The following is a 19,326-nucleotide window of genomic DNA, read 5'->3' as shown; positions in this document are numbered from 1 at the left end:
CTGTGCTGGGAGCCACCTGTCACTTGGAGCGGCCACACCCTAAATTAGGCATAATGTTAAGCCTCAATATAATTTTAAACGAGTGAGTTGTATAAAAATGTAGAGCTGTAGCGGAGTCATGAACGGGGATATTAGCAACAGAGAACAAACTTTTTGGTAGCAGGCAGTAAACCGTAGTAGTTCTGCAGTAGAGGCATTTTAACATATGGGTCCATGGGGATTGACTCACTTTTGGAGTCAAGTGGCCATTTCAGAAACTGTGATTTTTGGCTTAATTTTTCAGAACCGGTTGTTCTAATCCGACACTTCTATCTCGCGGGTTGCTAGTTTCAACGGTTACCAGGATACAAATTCAATCACTTATTGAATAGCAGTCTGTAACAAATTGGTTTCAACCAACCATTTATTTGAAATCTTTTAAAACAAACTAGTAGAATATAATTAATCAATTGTTATCAAATGTATGAGTGCTGCTAAGTGGTTATGGCATAAGTGGGGTAATCCACTCTGCCATGTCCCAATTTGAGAAGCAATACACAACTGAGAGGTGGATCATTTGTATGCGATAGGAAATATTGCAGTATAGCTCCATTTGCTGAATAAAGAGACAGTTAAAAGCTAGTTGACCATTATGCTAATTCTATTACATTTCTAGCCTAGTTTTCCTATCCTAAGCCTACTCTTAGTTTACAATATGGTAATACATTTTAAGATAGTTGCATCGTCACTGTCCAAATTTGGTGACATTCTCAGATAAATAGAATATTTTGACTTCTTCAGCATAACAAACCATTAAATTATCTAATAAACATATTGGTCTGTTTTTCTCAGCTAATGGAACGTTGACATTTTAGTGATACTTGCATGTGTCACACCACTGCTCTTGTCATGACCTGCATGTGAGTTTTACATTTTTAATTTTCGTAAATGTAGATTTGGATGTTTTGGGAGGAAAACAAATGTAAAAAAGATTACACTCTTTTTTTCTTCCTCTCACAATCCTTGCACTTTCATTTTTTTTTTGCCTTCTGGCAGCTTTAGCCTTTTTCTTTCAGATGATAAATTACATCTGAGGTCTCCTCCAGCAGAACCCAGAACACTAAAACCACAAAAGAAGCAGAGGTGAATAAAGGACAGGAGGGCCTAATTTCCCCCAAATGGAGCGAGTGTGATTTATCAGAGACAGCATCTTCTGGGCTGGCTGTGGGCAAATGAAAGCAAGGTGAGAGATTGAGTCGGGTTTAGATTACCGGCCGATGTCTGCAGCGCCAATGCCGTACAGTAATCTCTTATGACTGATTGGCTGTAACCAGGAGTGACAACTGAACTGATGCTATCTCGGACTATTTCTACCGGCGCAGCGTTGAGGCGAGAGACAGGAGGCTCAGGAGGGCGTGGTGGAGCAAAGCTGACATGCAGTTACTGCTTTCAGATGTGGCGCCCTGGTTGAGTAACAGGTGACAGAGTGTGTATCTGGGGGGGGGGGGGGTGTCAGGATTTCCTTCTGCGTGAGTCACAGATAGCAAGAACAACACTCTCAAAAACATGAATTTTAAACTCTGCAAAGACATACGAGGCATCACTGTCACCACACACACACCATGTGTTGTTTCCCCCCACAAGTGGAAAGACCTCACTTAGACCATCAGATACTAAAACAAAACAAATGAAATGTTTAGTTTGTCGGCAGCCTCTTAAGGCAGGGTGACCCGTCCTACTTATAATGATGGGTGGGAAACACACACACGCTTCTAAGTACGAGACACGTGCAAACACCCAATATGTCGATGCCCACATGTTTTGTTACCGCAGCTTTGCGAACGTTATTTTGCCGAAGTGCTTTATTGGAAAATTTGCAGGAAAATTGTACATTGGTAAAATTAACCGCTTAAACTCTTAGTGGCAACAACATCCACCACTCTGGATTTACGAGCTTGATCGTTAAACTGTTTCTCAGAGCGTCGCTTTGGCGCGAGTAAAATAACAATAAAAGCATATTAACTTTCCAAATTCTATTGTCACAAATATGCAAATTACTTGTTTTGCTTCTAGCTATAGTTGTATCTTATTACCCCAACGATGCCATTTCACCCCAGGGATTAATGACATCTCTACTTCTAGTGTCTATTTACCTATCTATTCATAGGGAAAGCAGCTGGAAAGAAGAGCCAGTATGATCCATGGGGAGCCCGCAGCTCGCACAGTTGATTAACTGGTGGCACAGAGGCAGCTTGGATAAAGAGGTGGAAGGATGGAGGGAAGCCGAAAGGAGGAGGGAGGAGCAGCAGCGTCGTGGAAGCCTGGCTTAAGGGTGTTTCCATGGTAGGATTGCCCAGGAATCTGATGTGGGTGCCAGACGCGGGGGAAACCCTCATCAAAAGCAAGGGAGCACACCCATCAACACAAGTCCAGAGGCCGCACATGGCCCCAAAGACAGCCGGATTGAGCGCTCAAACAGAACCAGAGCAGCTACTGACCCACACTAGTCAAGTTAAGTTGAATATCTGGTCATTTCTTTGTCTTTGCTGCTAGAAAACCAATTGTCCGGAGTTAATTGCTTCACAGAGGCAGAAGTACACTCATTGGTCGGGTTAAACTTCAAGGGGCAGAGGTGGAGAACTACAGTTACCGTGACGAGCAGGGTCGGACTTGGAGCCTTTTGGGGAAAAAAAAGAGGATAGAAAAGTTTATTCTTGACCTCTGAAAAAATAGTTTTTACTGTGAATCTTAACTTCCACGTGTTAGCTTTTTCCTTAGCTTTCCTCAGCAGATGGACTTTCCATTATTATTATAGGATTTAAATTATTATTATTAGAAGAATTCAATTATTATTCCAGGATTCATTTTTCTAGAGCTATACCGAATAGTTTGAAGCTTCATTTATAACGTTGACAGTTTAATTCTTAATCAATATTTATATGTTGTGCAGTTGTTGTTTTGTGGATGTTTCGGATATTTTTTGAAGGTTCAGGCTACAGTAATGTTATTAGTATTATACTATTTGTAGAATTAGATTCCATCGCTGCGTAGGATTGTTTCCGACTCGTGTGACACAAACATTTCCAATAACTCTGGAAAGTTGTAAAGTCCAAAAATCTATATTTATTGAAAAAAGAGAGATGTAATCATTACCGAAATTCACAGCATGTTTTTATCTAACAAAAATAATTCTGCTAAATATTAATAAAAGAAAATAGTGTTAATGAAAAAAAAGACTAGATCATTAAATCCGCTGAATTTATTCAAATTGAGAATTTGGATTTGTTTTTTACGATGTCAAAAAATATGACGACAGGCATACAAAAAAGCTTATTTGAAAACCTCAATGGAAGCATTAAATAAATAAAAAAACATTTGGAACAGCCCTACGTTTATTTCACTTTTGAAATGAGTGTATGTCAAATGCACTGATTTGAGGAACTATTTTAATTTGCATGTATCCTGTAGCAGCGTGATGTAATTTATCCTTTGCTTTACTTATAAGTAAGTTTTTTTCAATGTAAAGCTACCAAATAATAGTCATCTTTACATTAGAAATAACAATCCAACTAAAAAAATCCATTGGGATGGACGGAGGATCTGAATGTCACCGAAAGGGAAACTAACAGGGAAATACTTTTAACAGTAGGCAGTGCTACTTGTGCTCTACAAAGTGTGGCTCTTCATCCGTTAACTGAAGTTTAATCCAATCTGTGAAGAGGCTGGGAAGAAGCCCTGTACCACTCCATTGTACAGGGCTGGAGGGGGTGTAGGGTGTGTGTGTGTGTGTGTGTGTGTGTGTGTGTGTGTGTGTGTGTGTGTGTGTGTGTGTGTGTGTGTGTGTGTGGCAGCCTTGAATTCTTCCTTTCACAGGTAGAACAATGACAAAGGCTTCCCTCATATTTCTTGTTTTGTTTGTATTTGTGAATGAGTCACCGGGCCGATAGGATCACACGTGTTTACATCACTCAGCCTCGGCCCAAACCGTACCTCACGTTGCTTTGTTGAAGCTAATCAAGGAAATTGCTTTTCGTAAACCTCCTCGTATCAACATCTGGGAGCAGTCCCCTCTCCCTCCAAACCAAAAACGGCTTAAAGTAAGAAAAAGAGAAACAAATACTGAGGCATGGCACACGCACACACACACACACACACACACACACACACACACACACACACACACACACACACACACACACACACACACACACACACACACACACACACACACACACACACACACACACACGCATGCATCCACACCATGTGCACAGTCACCCACACGCGCACGCATACAAACAACACATTCTGCATTTGTGATCCATTCCTCTGCTGAACAGGCAATGGAAACTTCTGCAAATGTAAATCTGCTGGGTTAAAAATACAGCGCATTAATGTGCACCACATGTGGCACTCTGGCAGGATGGAGGATATTTTGACGGCGGGGGGAGTGAAGGGAGGGCGGGAGGGAGGAGGCAGTCCTGGGGTTTCTCCAACAACGGAGAGGGAGACACACACACACACACACACACACACACACACACACACACACACACACACACACACACACACACACACACACACACACACACACACACACACAGCCGCGCTCAGAGTCCAGAACTCCTCCTATCTTACCTTGAGCCTTTTCCACGAACACCACCTTGGAGTCGTGCTGGAAGTTGTGTCCGTCGATGAGCATCCTCTCCCCCCCGTGTGGAGGACACGTCTCCAAGCTCCGCTTGTCCACCAGCGGCAGCTCCTGGGCCGATCTCTGGGCTGTGGGAGGGGGGGGAGAGAGAGAGAGAGACCGGCCTCATCATTCAGCTAACACACACACCCACTCCCCATGCAGACCTGAGCATCCAGGCCCAGGCTGAATCACAGTCGGCACGGCTGCAAAAGCCTCCACCTCTTTATGTTACAGTTAAGCTGCCTCTTTGCCAGGAAGCAAAGAGAGGCTCCATGTTGTGTTTATTATTGTTTTTACTCGCATTATGGTGGATTATTTTGTCTCACATAATTGGTTTAAGAGTATCTTTTTTTTTTCTTCACTTCTCTTTCTTACCCTTTGGCTTCCCATTCCTTGCTTACTTTCAGTTTTTCTGAAATTATCTATCACTTGCCACAAAATACCTGCGAATGTTTTCCGTCTAAATGTAACGCCATTGTCTCAGGCAGCCTTTTCTCGTGAAATATAGCTGTAATTTCATCGCGATTGACCGGGATACATAAATAACGATTCAGTGAAACCTGAATATTTTCCTCACATGAGGATCATCTTTGAGTAATTTGATGCTACCCTCTGATTTTGATAAAACTCTAATTCTCTGTGTTTGGAAACCATCACTCGTGCCCACATCTCTCCGTTTCGTTCTGCCTCACTCACACACAGAGTGAATTTTGGTCAGAAACAATTGCTTTGTGGCAGTCGTTCAGAAACTAACAATGGTCTATTTCAAGGGGCTGAGATCATGGTTTAACTACTGTCTTTCATTTACCTCATAAGACTTAATCTCTATGGCAGCTCTCACTGCCAGAACCACATGAAGTGGTTGATGTGCCTGAGTTTATCCCGGTCCCGTGAAAAAGGTCAACTCTGGTGCAGCGCAGAGAGTCGATAGAGTTTATCGAGTAAAGGCCTACATTGACTTTACACGGACGAACACTGTTGAGTTCAAATGTAGCTCACTATCACATGCACCAGTATTTACAATGCTGCATCTAATGATGTCTATTTCTATTGGTTATTCTAGTGTTTATCTTTTAAGAAAAACAGGGAAAACTGTTGTGTTCATGCGCTAGTCAATTTTGAGCTATTTTGCTTTCTTTCTGACTAGTGGAAAAAAATCATCCAAAATACACATTCAGGTGTTTATTGTACTGCTTTGTCTATTTGCATCTGAAGATTTCTCCTAAATTCGCCAAAATGTAGCATTAGGTAATGTCTCATTTGCATATTGTATAACATCTCAGAAAACTTGTAATACAAAAAACTATTGTCTGAATGTAAGTAATCAACTGAGGAAGTTTCATGGCAATATCTATTAGTTAACATTATGACCCTATTCACCTGTAGTGTCTTCAAAATGCATGACATTTTAAAATACATATCTTTCTCTAAATCATTTTTGTTCTCAGACTCTGAGCCAGAAATCTTTTTCAACACGTTGCGTAAAGATGGGTAAAGCATCATTGAGTCATCATCGTGAATACAGCCTTCGATCAGTTACCACGTGGGGTTAATTACCAATGAAATCTATGTAGCGATGAGTGGTCTTGTTGCAGTATTTAGTCTCTCCCGCAATGATTGACTATGAACACGGGATCTCGTCAACAGAGACAGCAAATGATGACCGGACGGTGAATTTGTATTTTGCACATGAACAGTAAAGTTTATTTTGTTTATTTTTATGATGTTAAAACAGATTTGTTGTTGACAGTGTTGCACGATCGGGGAAAATAGGCTGCCTCCCCTGGTCGTGTCAATAGAAAGTTTACTGCATCCTTTTGAGTTATAAGCAGGTACCTCAAAACAACATCACTGCCACCATAAAAGGAATTAATAAATATATGAAAAATGTAAAAGGCATTAGATAAATATAAAAAAGATAAACATATAAAAGACGTTGCAAATGTAAATAGGAGATAAATATATAAAAGTCGTTAGAGGACTGAGTGACATTTTTTAAGAAAGAACTCACAGCACTCAATGGGGTTGGATGAAACCTGCAAGGACAGCGTTCTCCCCGTGGCCTGGTTGATGTGAACTCTGAAAACCATCCTCACGCGCGTGTTCTTGCGCCCGATGTCCGTCTCCCCCTTCCTCAGCTCGATGTCCGAGTTGCGCAGCTTCAAGATCCCAGCGCAGTCGATTCTGTGTTTGTGAAGAGACCAAAGAAGGAGAGTCAGTCCACCAGGCGAATCATCACGTGCATTAATGACATATATATACGCTCTCACAGTTAATCAGGCCTTGATTGATACAGTACTGCAGCCAAATCAAAAAGGGATTTCTTTTGCTCTGGACTCCATCAGCGCAGCCCTGACAGAAGATTAACGCCGCCACCCCCGAGCGAGCTTTTTCACCTCAGTGCATCCACTCTTGGGTGAAATTCAAATCCTACAGAAACAACATTCATCACGCGAGGAATATCTTATGTTATGGCCCGCAAGAGAGGGTTGCTGAAATACTGTTTTCCTTCCACAAATCTTAGAACCACCGAAATGGCTGTAATGATTTCTTTAACAGCGTCAAAGTCTTCATCAGACACTTAATAAAAGCCCCCCATTCCTCCTCCTCCTCCTCCTCCTCCTCTTCCATCTCTGTCTGCACTTCACCCATCTAACTGTTTCACACTTAAATACCTCGAGCCTCTCCAAAAAACACTTTCTGGCTTTTTCCATCGCCGAGCTACTCGATGCTGCATTCCTCAAAGCCTAGTAAATGTCAACTTTTACACACATTTGAACACTCCCTAACATTCTTCTCGCCAGACGCCGTGGTCCACTGCACTGGCGAAGTAATCAGGTGTTGATGCTAAGGACCCCAGCTGTTCAGCTCTCCGCCTACACAGGCAAGCTGAGTGCAAAAAGACAATCTGAGGCGTCCCCGTTCGGTGTCCGAGACAGAGTTTGAGAAAGAAATGCTATCATTTTATTAATTAATACCAAGTTGACCGACCGTTTGTGGCTTCATGTTAGCTAACTGATGGTGATTAATGATTTAATCCCCCCCCCCCCCCCCCCACCCCATCATCATGAATAACATGAATAACTATTTCAGAAATATAATAATGCTTGTCTCTGTACCACATCAAAAAAAACGAATCTTTATGTCACACGTGTCAAAAGGAATAAATCTCCCACAAATCCCTCGCCTGCACTGTGAGCTCTCCGAGGCGTGTCCCCCGTGAAAAGAGAGAAACCGTATCCCGAGGTGAAGGCGTTGTGTAAGGGGAGCTTATGTGTTACATCCATTAAAACGCAGAGAAAGTGCTGATGCTAGCAGGCTGCTGCTGCTGCCTGCAGCTCATCCTGCTAGCAGCCCAGAGCTTCCCCAGTAATCTGATCTCTGAGGCTTATAAAATGGTAAAGCCACGCGCAACACTTTCTCAACCCAAACAGACACACACACAGAATACTGAACATCATGTCTCCAGATTGTTACTTTGTTTTGCAGAAAATGTGTGATCTGTTGGCAGAAATGGAATATAATATTCAAAACTATTCATTAGTGTGAAATTACCTGAAACTATAAAGTGTTGTGTGTTGTCTAGCTCAGGATGAGCTGTTTGTATCTACACAGGGAGCGGGTCCTCTTCACAGAGTTCGCCATGTTGCACCGCCATGTTTCTACAGTAGCCCAGAAAGGACAACCAACACTGGCTCTAGAGAGACCCGTTAACGTTTTACGTTACCTGAAGGCCCCCGTAGATCTCCGACACGCTTGTGAAACTGCAGTTTGAGTAATGTTGCTCCTAAAGTAGTGTTACCGTGGTAATGACGGTCTCAGTGGGAGGCGGACTGCGTTGCCACGGCTCTGCACTCGACCGCTCTCGTTACCTCAGTCTTGATGAAAAGAGGAGTGAGCGGCGGAGTTGCAGTCTACAGCCACACAGCTAGATGCCATCCAAACCCTACACACTGTCCCTTTGAGTCCAGTCTCAAGCCAGTTTAGGCGAGTCAAGTCTTTGTTAACAAAGTTATGACTTGGTATGTAAAAAACACAGCTTTGAAAGGAAGGTGTTCACATGCTGTCACATTATAATGGTCATAATTCAGACATGAGAAACTTGCTTGTTGACTTGTAATTTATTTATGCAGACTTTTGACTTGTCATCTTGATTTTTTGCAACCAATGAACAGAATGGACCATATTAGGAGTGCGGAGGAGTGACGAAGCGATGCCGTATACCGCTCTGTTAGCAGGTAGCCCCACCCTAAAGCATTCCGTGCTTTATGGCCTAGTTGACTCTAAATGGGACAAATAAATCAAGTACAATCTGACTTCTTCCTGTAACCAGAGGAGTCGCCCCCTGCTGGCCAGTAGAGAGAATGCAAGTTTCAGACAATTCCGCATTGGCTTCACTCTTTAGAACCAGAACCGGAGCTGGTCTCGATTGACACCAAACCTGACTTGGATTTGTCTCAAAGGACTCGAGACTTGACGTGGACTTTCAAGTCATTTAGGACTTTTAAGTTATAAGAAAAGTCCATGTCGATACTTGAATGAATAGAGACATGAAGTCCAAAACAAGTCTAAAATTAGTGTGAGATGTGACTTGGACTCTCCCCAAAAGACTTAGAAATAACTGTAGCTCCAGTTCAATCCCCCCCCCCCCCCCCCCCATCTACCTCCTGTAGACGCCTCTGGATGGGTACAGCCCCTGATACTCACATGGCCCGCATATTGTTCTCTGGCAGCAGTGGGATCTCCAGGATCTTGGTGTTGTTGTTGTGCAGGGCCTCGTGGCTCGGGGTGGACACCGTCTTCCCGGTGATGCGGTGGACCTGGTAGAAGGCGTGGGGCCTCAGCAGCCTGTCGTCAGCCGTGCCGATGAACAGCTGCAGCGTCAGAGGCTCGCTCTCCATGTAGCCGTGGAGCTGAGAGAGGAGACGAGAAGTTAAAGAGACAGTTGCGGTTAAGCCCTCACGTCATCTCCAAAAAAAAACAAAAAAAAACAAACACTTCCACTTGCATGCTGTTAAGGAAGACGTAGGTCTTTCAGAGGTCAAGCCCTCAGTGCGATGGTTTTCAAACAAAGCACCCATTTAGGATCTTGTAATCACCTATTTCATCAATGGCCTGTGTACACTTCCTCCATCAGTTAATGTCAGGCCTGCCAAGATGTTGATTCTTCAGTAGCTGAACCTCAGCGGCAGTAAAAGCCACCCACAGTGAGCGGTGTTGTGATTTGTGACAAGACTAAGCTAGTGTTTCAGAAAAGTCTAAGTCGTGTCAGTCCCACAGAGCCCCGGCCAATCAGGGTCAAGGAAAACTCTGCTGCTCTGATTATTATCAGTAAAAGAATCCCGCCACGATGGAGTTGGAGACGGCACAGAAGTGCTGCTCGCCGTGGCTGGCGGGCTCGACCCGGAGCTTCTAAAGCACTCCCAGACCTCCATAGGTGTTGCTTGACGGGAGGCCTGCTGCCACGATGACCTCAACCAGCCAAACTGCAGGGAGCTGGCACGAAGCCCAAACCCACAGACCGAAACCTGAGCAGAGCAGCGACCACTGACACGCTGTGTGAGAGCTATGTATGTTACCCATACAGTGCATGCAGGAATGAGAGCAGAATACTTGATATTTTGACGTCAAAACAATTGAAAGAAGCACACGTACATAAGAAGTTAAAAAGGGGCAAAAAATAGGAATGTACTAAATAATATTATAATATATTAAATTAAATAATATAAAAATCATGAAATGTATCGATGGACAACGTGTTCATATCTAATGTCATTTGAGAAGTTAAAGCTGCAGTCCATAGTTTACATAGCAAAGATGGAGGAGCTTATTGTGTTGCATCTTTCAAGTTATGGGGTCAAAAAGTCAATTTTTCATTTCCAGTCAGTCCATGAGGCTGAATAAGAGAAACTGCTATTGTTGGCCTGTCTGGGTAAAGTAATATTATTGTATCCATATAAGAGAAGTTAATGTTCAAATTCATGCAATAATAACTTTGAAATAAACTCTACTTAATTACAAAACACAGGGAACAGTATTCTTACTATATCTTTAGCTATAGCGTAGGCCTATAAAAATAAAACTGAACTAATCTGGCCTTCTGAGTCTAAACGTGCGTGTGCACGTCACCATCCACGTACCAAAGTTTAATAGAGGCAGACGTAGGACGAGATTGTCAGCTGAAGTGACCGACAGGGAAATGCTGAAGTGAGGAAGTGAAGCTTGTAGGGAGAAAGCACTCGAGGAGAAGAGCGCCCACAACAAGAGTGAAAGGCCCAGACCGGTGGGAGGCACACCATGTGATTTGGAGGAGGATCCCGGTCGGGGTTAAGAGCCTGCAACAGCCCCGTGTATTTGTGTAAGGAAATGGGTTGCTGCCTAGCAATGCTGTTTATTTAGGCCATAGGAAGTAGAGTGATGAAGCGAGGAAGCCCGCTCACACGGTTACTCTCAAAACAGTGATTACAAACAGATTGCTGATTATCTGCTTTGAATTATTATCAGCACGACATTCTAAGCAAATAGAGATAATCACAGTTGATAAATGTCCTCTGAACGATTTCAGCTGCTTTTTTGATCGTTTCCAAAAACTTCAAAAAGATTGCCTCTGTGGAGACGTCTGTGTTCACTTCAGCGTTACCGTCTATCATTTTAAGACGTGATATTATCTCAGTGGCAACCCTGAAATCAGGAAACCTTTCTGCTCTGAATCCTATTTTTCATAAAGCAGCTGCAGCAGACAACAGTTGTGATTTGTCGATGCAATTAAATCAGCCCGATACCACTTCATGTGAAGCCTCCTGGCAGTTTGACATTGGCGAATGCAGCCTTCACTCCCTAGTTCATATTATCACCCACAAGAGGAATGCCGAGACTGCGGCTGCTCAAGGCACCAGAGAGGAGGAGAGCGGGGTGAGGGGGACCGGGGCTCCCTCTCCGCTCCTATCATAGACCCTCCCAGCTATAGAAGGATGATAACACACACAAACGCATAAATATACAGTATATGGACTTTGTCTTGAGAGAGAGAGAGAGAGAGAGAGAGAGAGAGAGAGAGAGAGAGAGAGAGAGAGAGAGGTAGCTCAGTGTGACGAGCAATTCATCCTGTCACGCTTTTTGCTTCACATGATTTTCATTAATGACACTTGGAAATCTAAATCTGAGCGAGGCCAGGAAAAGGCGCATGACTCCTAAGTATTAATCTACAAAAATGCACAAGAAAATAGCTCTTTCTCAAGCAGTGGGCCGATCGTGAAAGGTGGGGGGGGGAAACGAAGACCTGAATAGGGACCTGAATTTCCTCTCCACCAAAGTGCAGCATGAAAGTGTGAGCATTAACTGCAGTGAGGACTGCACACAGCACTTCGAAGGGGCATACTTCAATCTGCTGCTGGCGTAAGGGCGGGCGTGGTTGAGGGAAGCAGCGGTGATGGCGTTGAGAAAGAACAGAAAATAGCCGGCTTAGCCGCGCTTGATGCTGGACGTGGAGGGGGGAAAAAAAAAGAAAAAAGTGTACCACACAGAACAGGAGCTTCCAGAATAAACTCAGGGCAGGCTTTTGAGTCAGAGGGGCGGCTTTGTCAGCCAGCATCCAGCACAGCAGAGGCTTGCAAGCGCCGTGTGCACCATGTAATCAGGAAGTCACAGAGATGGGGCCGCCTCGTCCGAAGGCTCCCTCAAACATCTCCATCGGAGCCTGCCAGAAACGTGTGTGGTTTTGAGTATGCTGCCGCCTCCGCGGGACGCAGTACGCGATGATGTCAGCCGCACACACGGGGAACTTTCCTAAACAAAGGGAAGTCTGTGTGGTTGGGCTTGGTAGTTGGCGGAAAAGCAAGGGGGGAGGTTTGGGTTTGGGTTTAAAAGAGAACACACACTCTGTTTTTCGGCTGGGGTGAACCCAGACCCCTGTCATTAAATCATTAGCACCTTCTCATGGACAAACACGCCCGCGTCCTGTACACATGTGTGGCTGGAGGTGCAACGCGCTGGACGGTTGCAGCATGTGCTGGTTTCTAACTGTCATATTTCACAACTGCATACAAAAGGAGATTATTACACTTATTATATGGTTTCTCCAAGATTTTCCTGGAGCTGTCTCATCCGGACCAAGCATATATTATCAGCCATTTATAGCTCATCACACTGACACTGTATATTGTATTAATATTATTGAGGTGAATTGATAACTGGTTGTCCACCAGAGAACTGACTTTTCTAGTCTACAATGTGCTGCACAGCATGTCACAAGTCTTCAATAACACATTTATGGGATCCTTTTCAAAAATGTTTGTTTAGGTTATGCGTTTATGTTAAAAGAACAAGCATCAACCAAAAGATTATTTTACTCAATAACATAATTATACACGTATGTGTATATATGAGCAAACGCAGAGCAACATTTGCATGATTTGGTGTTGCCACCTGACGAATAGAAGTCGAATATTCACTCTCCGTTAAACTCCGTTTTGGTTTCCACTAACTCCTGAGGGAAATCTGTGTCTCTTTAGCTGCCAAATGCTCCACCATGTTCACTAGCCAGTCGCTAACTTTCTCTCTCTGGCATAGAGTGCTAGGTAGAGTAGCAGTATGTCTAGTATATAAATTTGTCACTTTCTTTACTTACTCAAAATATGCTCATAGTTAGTATGTAGTATAGAATTGGGACACAGCTGATTGTCCTTAAAATGGCTGCTTAGCAGTGTTAGCATCCTCCATTCAAACTAAAGGGGCATGATTAGCTAACTGCTACGTACGCTAAAGACATTTTTATTCAAAGTGAAGGGCAAACACAGAAAACTCTGGCCCATATGTGACGAATGTCTGGCTAACTTGTAGACTTATTGCAATGAATTAATAAAATGTCAAAAGGTATTAATTAAACGGACAGCCGCGGCTCACCGCTCACTTTGTCCGACTCCGTGCTGCAGACCCTTTATTTATTCAGAGACTGAGGTCAGCCGTGTGGAGAAATGGTCGGGGGACCAGATGGGTTTAAAACCAAAACATATCTGCAGTTGTCCGCATTTTTTTTTTCTCCTTTAGACTCGACCACCAGAGCTACTGCGGTCAAAGCACATGACTAAGCTCTTACTGGCCATGCTACATCACTTTGTATCTGTCTGCGCGGCACTCGACAAACGCAATGGAAAAGTCTGAGTCACCCTCGTCTGGACAGGAACTGACTGAGTGGACTGGTCTGCCTAATAGCATACCTATGGTATTCCATTCAGAAATGTGACATCTTTGAATAACATAACAGCCAGGCTATGAAACACATGTCGCCCCAATCTATTCTAAAACAAAAAAAAACGGGGGGTGGTAAAGTGTCAAGAAGTGATGAGGTAAGGAGAAGGAGTGAAAATAGGTCTAATGGCTGCACCGTGTGTTGCTCTAATTGTCACAGGAAACCAAACAGTCTAGTTCACTGGTTCTCAACATGGGGTTTGGGCCCCTGAGGGGGGTCATGATATAACTCTGAGGAACCGCAAGATGATGATGTGAAAATTATGTTTTTTTAAGGGTATTTTTTGCATTTTTTCTAGTGAAATACTGCATCACTTCAACGAGTAAATCGAGAAGTGTGAAACCTGTGATATAAGGCACCTACAGGAGGCGCTGCTTTGTTTGAAGACATCACAAAACAATGAATTTAAGAAGCGCTGGTTTGGCAGACCTGAACGACTGGGTGTCCTCCCGCCATGGCCTTCACCGCTCCCCTGCTGCCCTCCGTCTCGTAGTGGGCTCGGTGGTGGGACTTGGGCTGCACGTCGATCTGCAGGCTGTATGGTCCCGAGCTGGATGGCAGCTGCCAGTCGAGAGCGGGCAGGGATGGGCTGTCGGGGGACAAAACATGTCCAACATGACAACTTAGCGAGGAGGGCTTATTTTAGATGCGCTTATCAAGGTAGAATGTGCAGAATGTGAACACTGCGATACGCCAGAGCTTGTGATAAAGCTGTTTATAATAAAACTGAAGAACTTTTCATATCATTTCTCAGTTGACAAAAAAATAGTGGACCAGTTTTACTTCAATAACTCTTAAGCATACAAAAAGTTTTCCCCCTCAGGCTTTATTTTAGGTTTGGACAGACCTTGCTCTGGGTGGCAATCCTCATCTGTAACTCATTCTTTTCTTACCTGATATACTGCTTTGGCTTGGACCAGGAGTATGGGTGCTGTGGCACATCCAGGAACCCGCCACAGTAGCCCTCCTTCTTTAACGGCAGGCGGTTGGAGAGGTGCTCGTCCTGACAGAGCTCCCCTGAAATCAGCTCCTCGCCTCCCGGCTCAACCTTCAGGCTGACCGTGGGGCTGTGCTCCAGGCTGGTTTTACGGGCTTTGATGGGGATTCCCTCTCCGAGGTCAACCACTCCGTCTGTGGTCAGGGCGTTGATGGCCGCCAGGATGGCCGAGTTGGTGTACTGGTTGGTGTTCGGCAGCCAGGTCTCCTCTGTGATACTGAGGCGTGGGGAGGTCTGCGGGGACAGTCTGGGGGAGATGTTGGGCGAGTACGGGTAGTGCTTGTGCGATGCCCCGCTGCCGTTGAAGCTGTACTTCCTCTTTGCGCCACACGGGGAGTTGGGCCTGGAGCTGCGCTGGCCCATCCAGGTGTCGTCTGTCACACTGGTGCGCGGGGAGGTGGAGGGGGAGTGGCGGGGGGAGCCGCCGGCGGTGCAGCCGTCGCCCGGCAGGGTGAGGGTGGAGCCCTTGGGCGACACGGAGGGCGACTGCCAGGGGGAGTTCTGGGGCGAGTTGTCGTAGTTGTAAGAGAAGCTTGATTCGTAGGAGGAGGCATCGGAGTGGCAGCTGCGAGACGAGATGCTGCTGGCCGGGCTCAGGCAGCTGGGGTCGCGGTAGCTGTCGGCGCTGGGGAGGGTCAGCGTCACTATGGAGTTGAGTCGCTTGGCAACGGGGAGGTTGCTCTCCTCCACCTCGTCCTCGGGAAACTGACTGTAGGCGGTGATCTCGATGCGAGGGCTCTCCAGGGTCGGGGCCCCGTTCGGGCGGGAGGATGAATAGTAGCCGGCAGCTCTCATGTCGTCCTGGGCATCGTAACCGTGAGGCTCGGTGACGGAGACGGATATGGTGGGGCTGGATTGGAGGCTGTGGTACTGGGAGGGAAGACATGGGTTGCCCAGTGGGAGGGAGAGACTGACGTTTGGCGTGTAGCCATATGTCTCTGGAATACAAACACACTTTGTTACCATGATAATCAAACACACATTCCCTTTCAGAGTGGGAGGCAGTTGCCAAGTTGAGTCTTATGAGAGCTGCTGCGGACCAGAGGTGTCCGCCATAATGGCAGAGTAACGGCTCCCTTACCAGATTGTGCCCGAGCTATTTCCCAGATGCATGCAAGTTAAAACTTAACACCTCATCTATTGGGGATCCCTGAGCGCACTAAGGTCAGTGACACAAAAACAACTCTGAGTGGCTCAAATTATTAAAAGGTGGGTCGCGAATAAAGGTGCCAAAAATAACCCCAGTCTAAAAATAACCAAAGGCCAAACCAGGTAGGTTTTGTTTCCACTTCACATTGCCAGATTTATGCCACTTAATGCACATGCTGCGGCCCATAAAGTGTAACAGGACGAAAACACACACTTAATGCGGGGGGGGGGGGGGGGGGGGGGGGGGGGGGGGGGGGCATGTAGTCTTGTGCCAATCGCTCCCGCTGGGTCACATGAAACTCTGCCTGTCTGTGGCAAAGGCTGAGGTCACAACCAGGGGCAGGGGGAGAGTAAGGGGGGGGGGGGGGCGACATGGGAACTGTGGAGCTGTGGTTGTACGGTGCATGAGGCCGGGCGAGTGTGACCGCAATGGAAGCACACTGATGCGGATGGAGACGTCTGCTGCAGACAGACAGCCTGCAGTCACCACAGCTCCTGTCTGCACTAAATTAAAGAGAATTAGGGGCCCCGCCGTGAAGATGATGACATCATCGTGTGAAGAAAAGAAAACGGAGCTTGCATTTTAATGTGACACAGTAGCACTGAGATGTTTGTTTTCTCTGTGTATTAGCACAACAGGTATGCCAATGGAGGGGGGGGGGGGGCTGACAACTTTACCCACAATGCCATGTCAGTCATTAGCGCAGGTTTCAATTCTGACTTTTTCTGGGAGCACTTATTAGCCATGAGTGGAACCACGCCCACCATGACCCAAACCACAGGGAGCGGCGCACATTGAATATCTCCACCGCTGCTTTAATCCCGTTAGCAACGACAGGGCGCCGAGGCTGGACGCAGCTGTAACACCTCAATTCAGCACAACATCACAACTCCAAATTCTCGCATCCGGCCGTAAAGTGTCGAACAATGATGAGAAGTTGAGTTAATGCCACATTAACAGCTTTGCTGCACTGTGATAATTAAATGAAGGAAACGGCAGCTGTACTAAATAAAAGTCAAACTTACCCTCCTCAGCGGATTTCATCTTCGTGTTTGCGCAGAGAGAAACGTCTGAGATCAAACAGCCGGGAGCGATTCCTAATCCATAGAGCGGAGTTTAGATATAGTCCACAGCTGTTGCTCGGGATCTTCTCTCGCTGTATCGCGGCGAACAGACAACAAGAATTGCAAATGAAAAAAAGCAGAAAAAGAGGCTGTTACTACTTCAAAAAGAGGGATAAAAGGGATAAAAAAAAAAAGTCTCATCCAAAAATGGAAAAATCCAAAAGAGATGCGTCAAATGATTAAAACTCAAATAAGATCATGTCTGATGCGGACGCGTCCTCTTACAAAAAGCTATTTTCGTCGCTATGTCTGACTCTGCGTCGGGGGGGATCCGGGCTCTGCTGGGTCGCCGTGACGCACTGCTCCGGCGCACGGAGGACTTCTGCGCTTTTTAAACTCGGGGATCACCTCGGCTGGCTGGCTGGCTGGCGTACCGCCCCCTCCCTCCGCACTCTGACGCATACACGCCCGGACACCAGATGGGTCCAGCGGAGGGATCCTCTCTCACTCTGTGTTGTTTTTTTTAACAGAGGCGGAGGAGACCAATTAAGCGAAGCTGGCAGTGGAGCCCCGAAGAGATGAGTAAAATAAGGCTCGCCGCGGGAGAGACGAACCCAAACCTCCAGTGGTTGGAACAAACATCCTATAAAGCGCCTAGCTAGTGCAGCTGAGTATGAGCCAGGGAGACTATACAAACAGTGGATTAAAATGACAATCATGCATAAAACACCATGATTTGTTGGGTGACAGATGCTAAAAAGAAACTCATGTCCCCCCCAAACTATGTCCCCCTTGTCCCTGACTGACTTAATGAGCATTCATTTGAATTTTCCTCCCACTTTATCTAGAGTATCTGTTCCCCTTGGCTTCATTCACAGTGGAGTCATCAACATGCTGCTCCTGGAATCTCCTAAATCAAGATTTATGTGCAGACTAGTCCTCACGAGCATTTTTACTTTTAACTGCTGCCATTTTCACCCTGACAAAGCAATTCATCAGCTGGTTAGCAGACGGATGCTCGGTTAGAGGCCGTTGGGGTTTGTTTTTTTCCAGATTGCAGCAGATTGCAAGGACAGGTGAAAACATGCCAGAACACACTGCTCTAAATGCTGCACCATAAGACATACTGTATATAAAACATAACGCTTCCTTCAGATGTTCTATATGGGCGTCTTGTTTGAAGCCGTTGCAAAGGCTCTCCACTTCCTCCTGACAGACTGCACAGTCTGCGGGGCCACGGAACACATAATTATCCATACTTTCATGGAAGTGCTATATAAAAATCCAGCCGTATACCCAGTCATTTGACACGCCGAACTGAGAATCTTCATAAAGTTTTCCATATGCCGCTCTCTCTGCGGGTTCGGTGTGTACTCATTCGGCTTCTTCTTTTTGCAAGCAGGGCTGCTGCTATCTTTGTCAGGTCTGGACCTCTCAGCAGCTGGCAGCGGGGGCGCGTGGTTTCTGGGATGACAACGGTCACATGGTGGCTCTCTAAGAGTCTGTCCACCCTTTTGGAGGTGGGGAACTATACACTGCTTCACTGCAGCATCTTATCAGCTGGCCCTGGTTGGTGTGACCTTAGAGGTGGTGGACGGGGGGGGGGGGGGGGGGGGGGGGGTGCTAAGATGTGTCTTCATGTAAAGGTCATAATTCCTTGGCTTCTTGTCTTGTGCTGCTTTATATTTGATATGTGTTTTTCCTCTGGTGAGGTCGTTTCGTGGTGCACGTCTTTCATTTTTTTTTTGGGACATCCAATATATTCTTATGCACGTGCATTTGGAGATGCTAAACCTTGTTGCACACTGCTCTTGCATCAAACACATTAATGATCTGAATGACAACAAAGGAAAAAAGACGGCAAGACTACGAGTCTACAGCTGTTTTAAGTGTATTAACTTAAAGGCACCTTTTGTTGTTTCTAGATAAAGGTTTGAAAAGTTAAAAGGAACACCAAGACTTAGAAACAAAGGAGCAAAGTGTACAGCTTTAAATCCCCTTGTTTTCAACCCCTTATCGATACCCTGTACCTAAACCCTGAGTGTCCAACTGCACGACTTTCATCAAAGTAAAACTCTCATTCCCTCCTCCCTCTGTGATTTTAGTGACTGCTTGTAGATAAACTGTCCTGGACATCAGCTCTTAATCCACATTCGTCTCCATTGTGCAACAACATGGCACGCATGCCCCAACATC

General features: G+C 45.5%; 1 protein-coding gene across 2 annotated transcripts in view; it reads right to left on the bottom strand.

The window, feature by feature from the left end:
* The window catches only part of nfatc1 (nuclear factor of activated T cells 1), a 40,587-nt gene extending 23,127 nt beyond the window's left edge, over positions 1–17,460 (bottom strand). For both annotated transcript variants that reach the window (XM_068711401.1, XM_068711402.1), the window contains exons 1-6: positions 17,092–17,460; positions 14,813–15,854; positions 14,349–14,508; positions 9,380–9,585; positions 6,684–6,856; positions 4,618–4,758 (exon numbers count right to left, since the gene is read on the bottom strand). In XM_068711401.1, coding sequence (XP_068567502.1) covers positions 4,618–4,758; positions 6,684–6,856; positions 9,380–9,585; positions 14,349–14,508; positions 14,813–15,854; positions 17,092–17,110 — 1,741 coding nt within the window. In that variant the 5' untranslated portion in view covers positions 17,111–17,460. The remainder of the gene's footprint in view (positions 1–4,617; positions 4,759–6,683; positions 6,857–9,379; positions 9,586–14,348; positions 14,509–14,812; positions 15,855–17,091) is intronic.
* Between the last annotated feature and the right edge of the window lie 1,866 nt (positions 17,461–19,326).

The sequence above is a fragment of the Cebidichthys violaceus genome, unplaced genomic scaffold, assembly GCF_023349555.1.
Source record: "Cebidichthys violaceus isolate CVI_PGR_0920_01 unplaced genomic scaffold, fCebVio1.0.p SCAF_16, whole genome shotgun sequence".
NCBI lineage: Eukaryota > Metazoa > Chordata > Actinopteri > Perciformes > Stichaeidae > Cebidichthys > Cebidichthys violaceus.
This window is presented reverse-complemented; position numbering and strand designations above follow the sequence as displayed.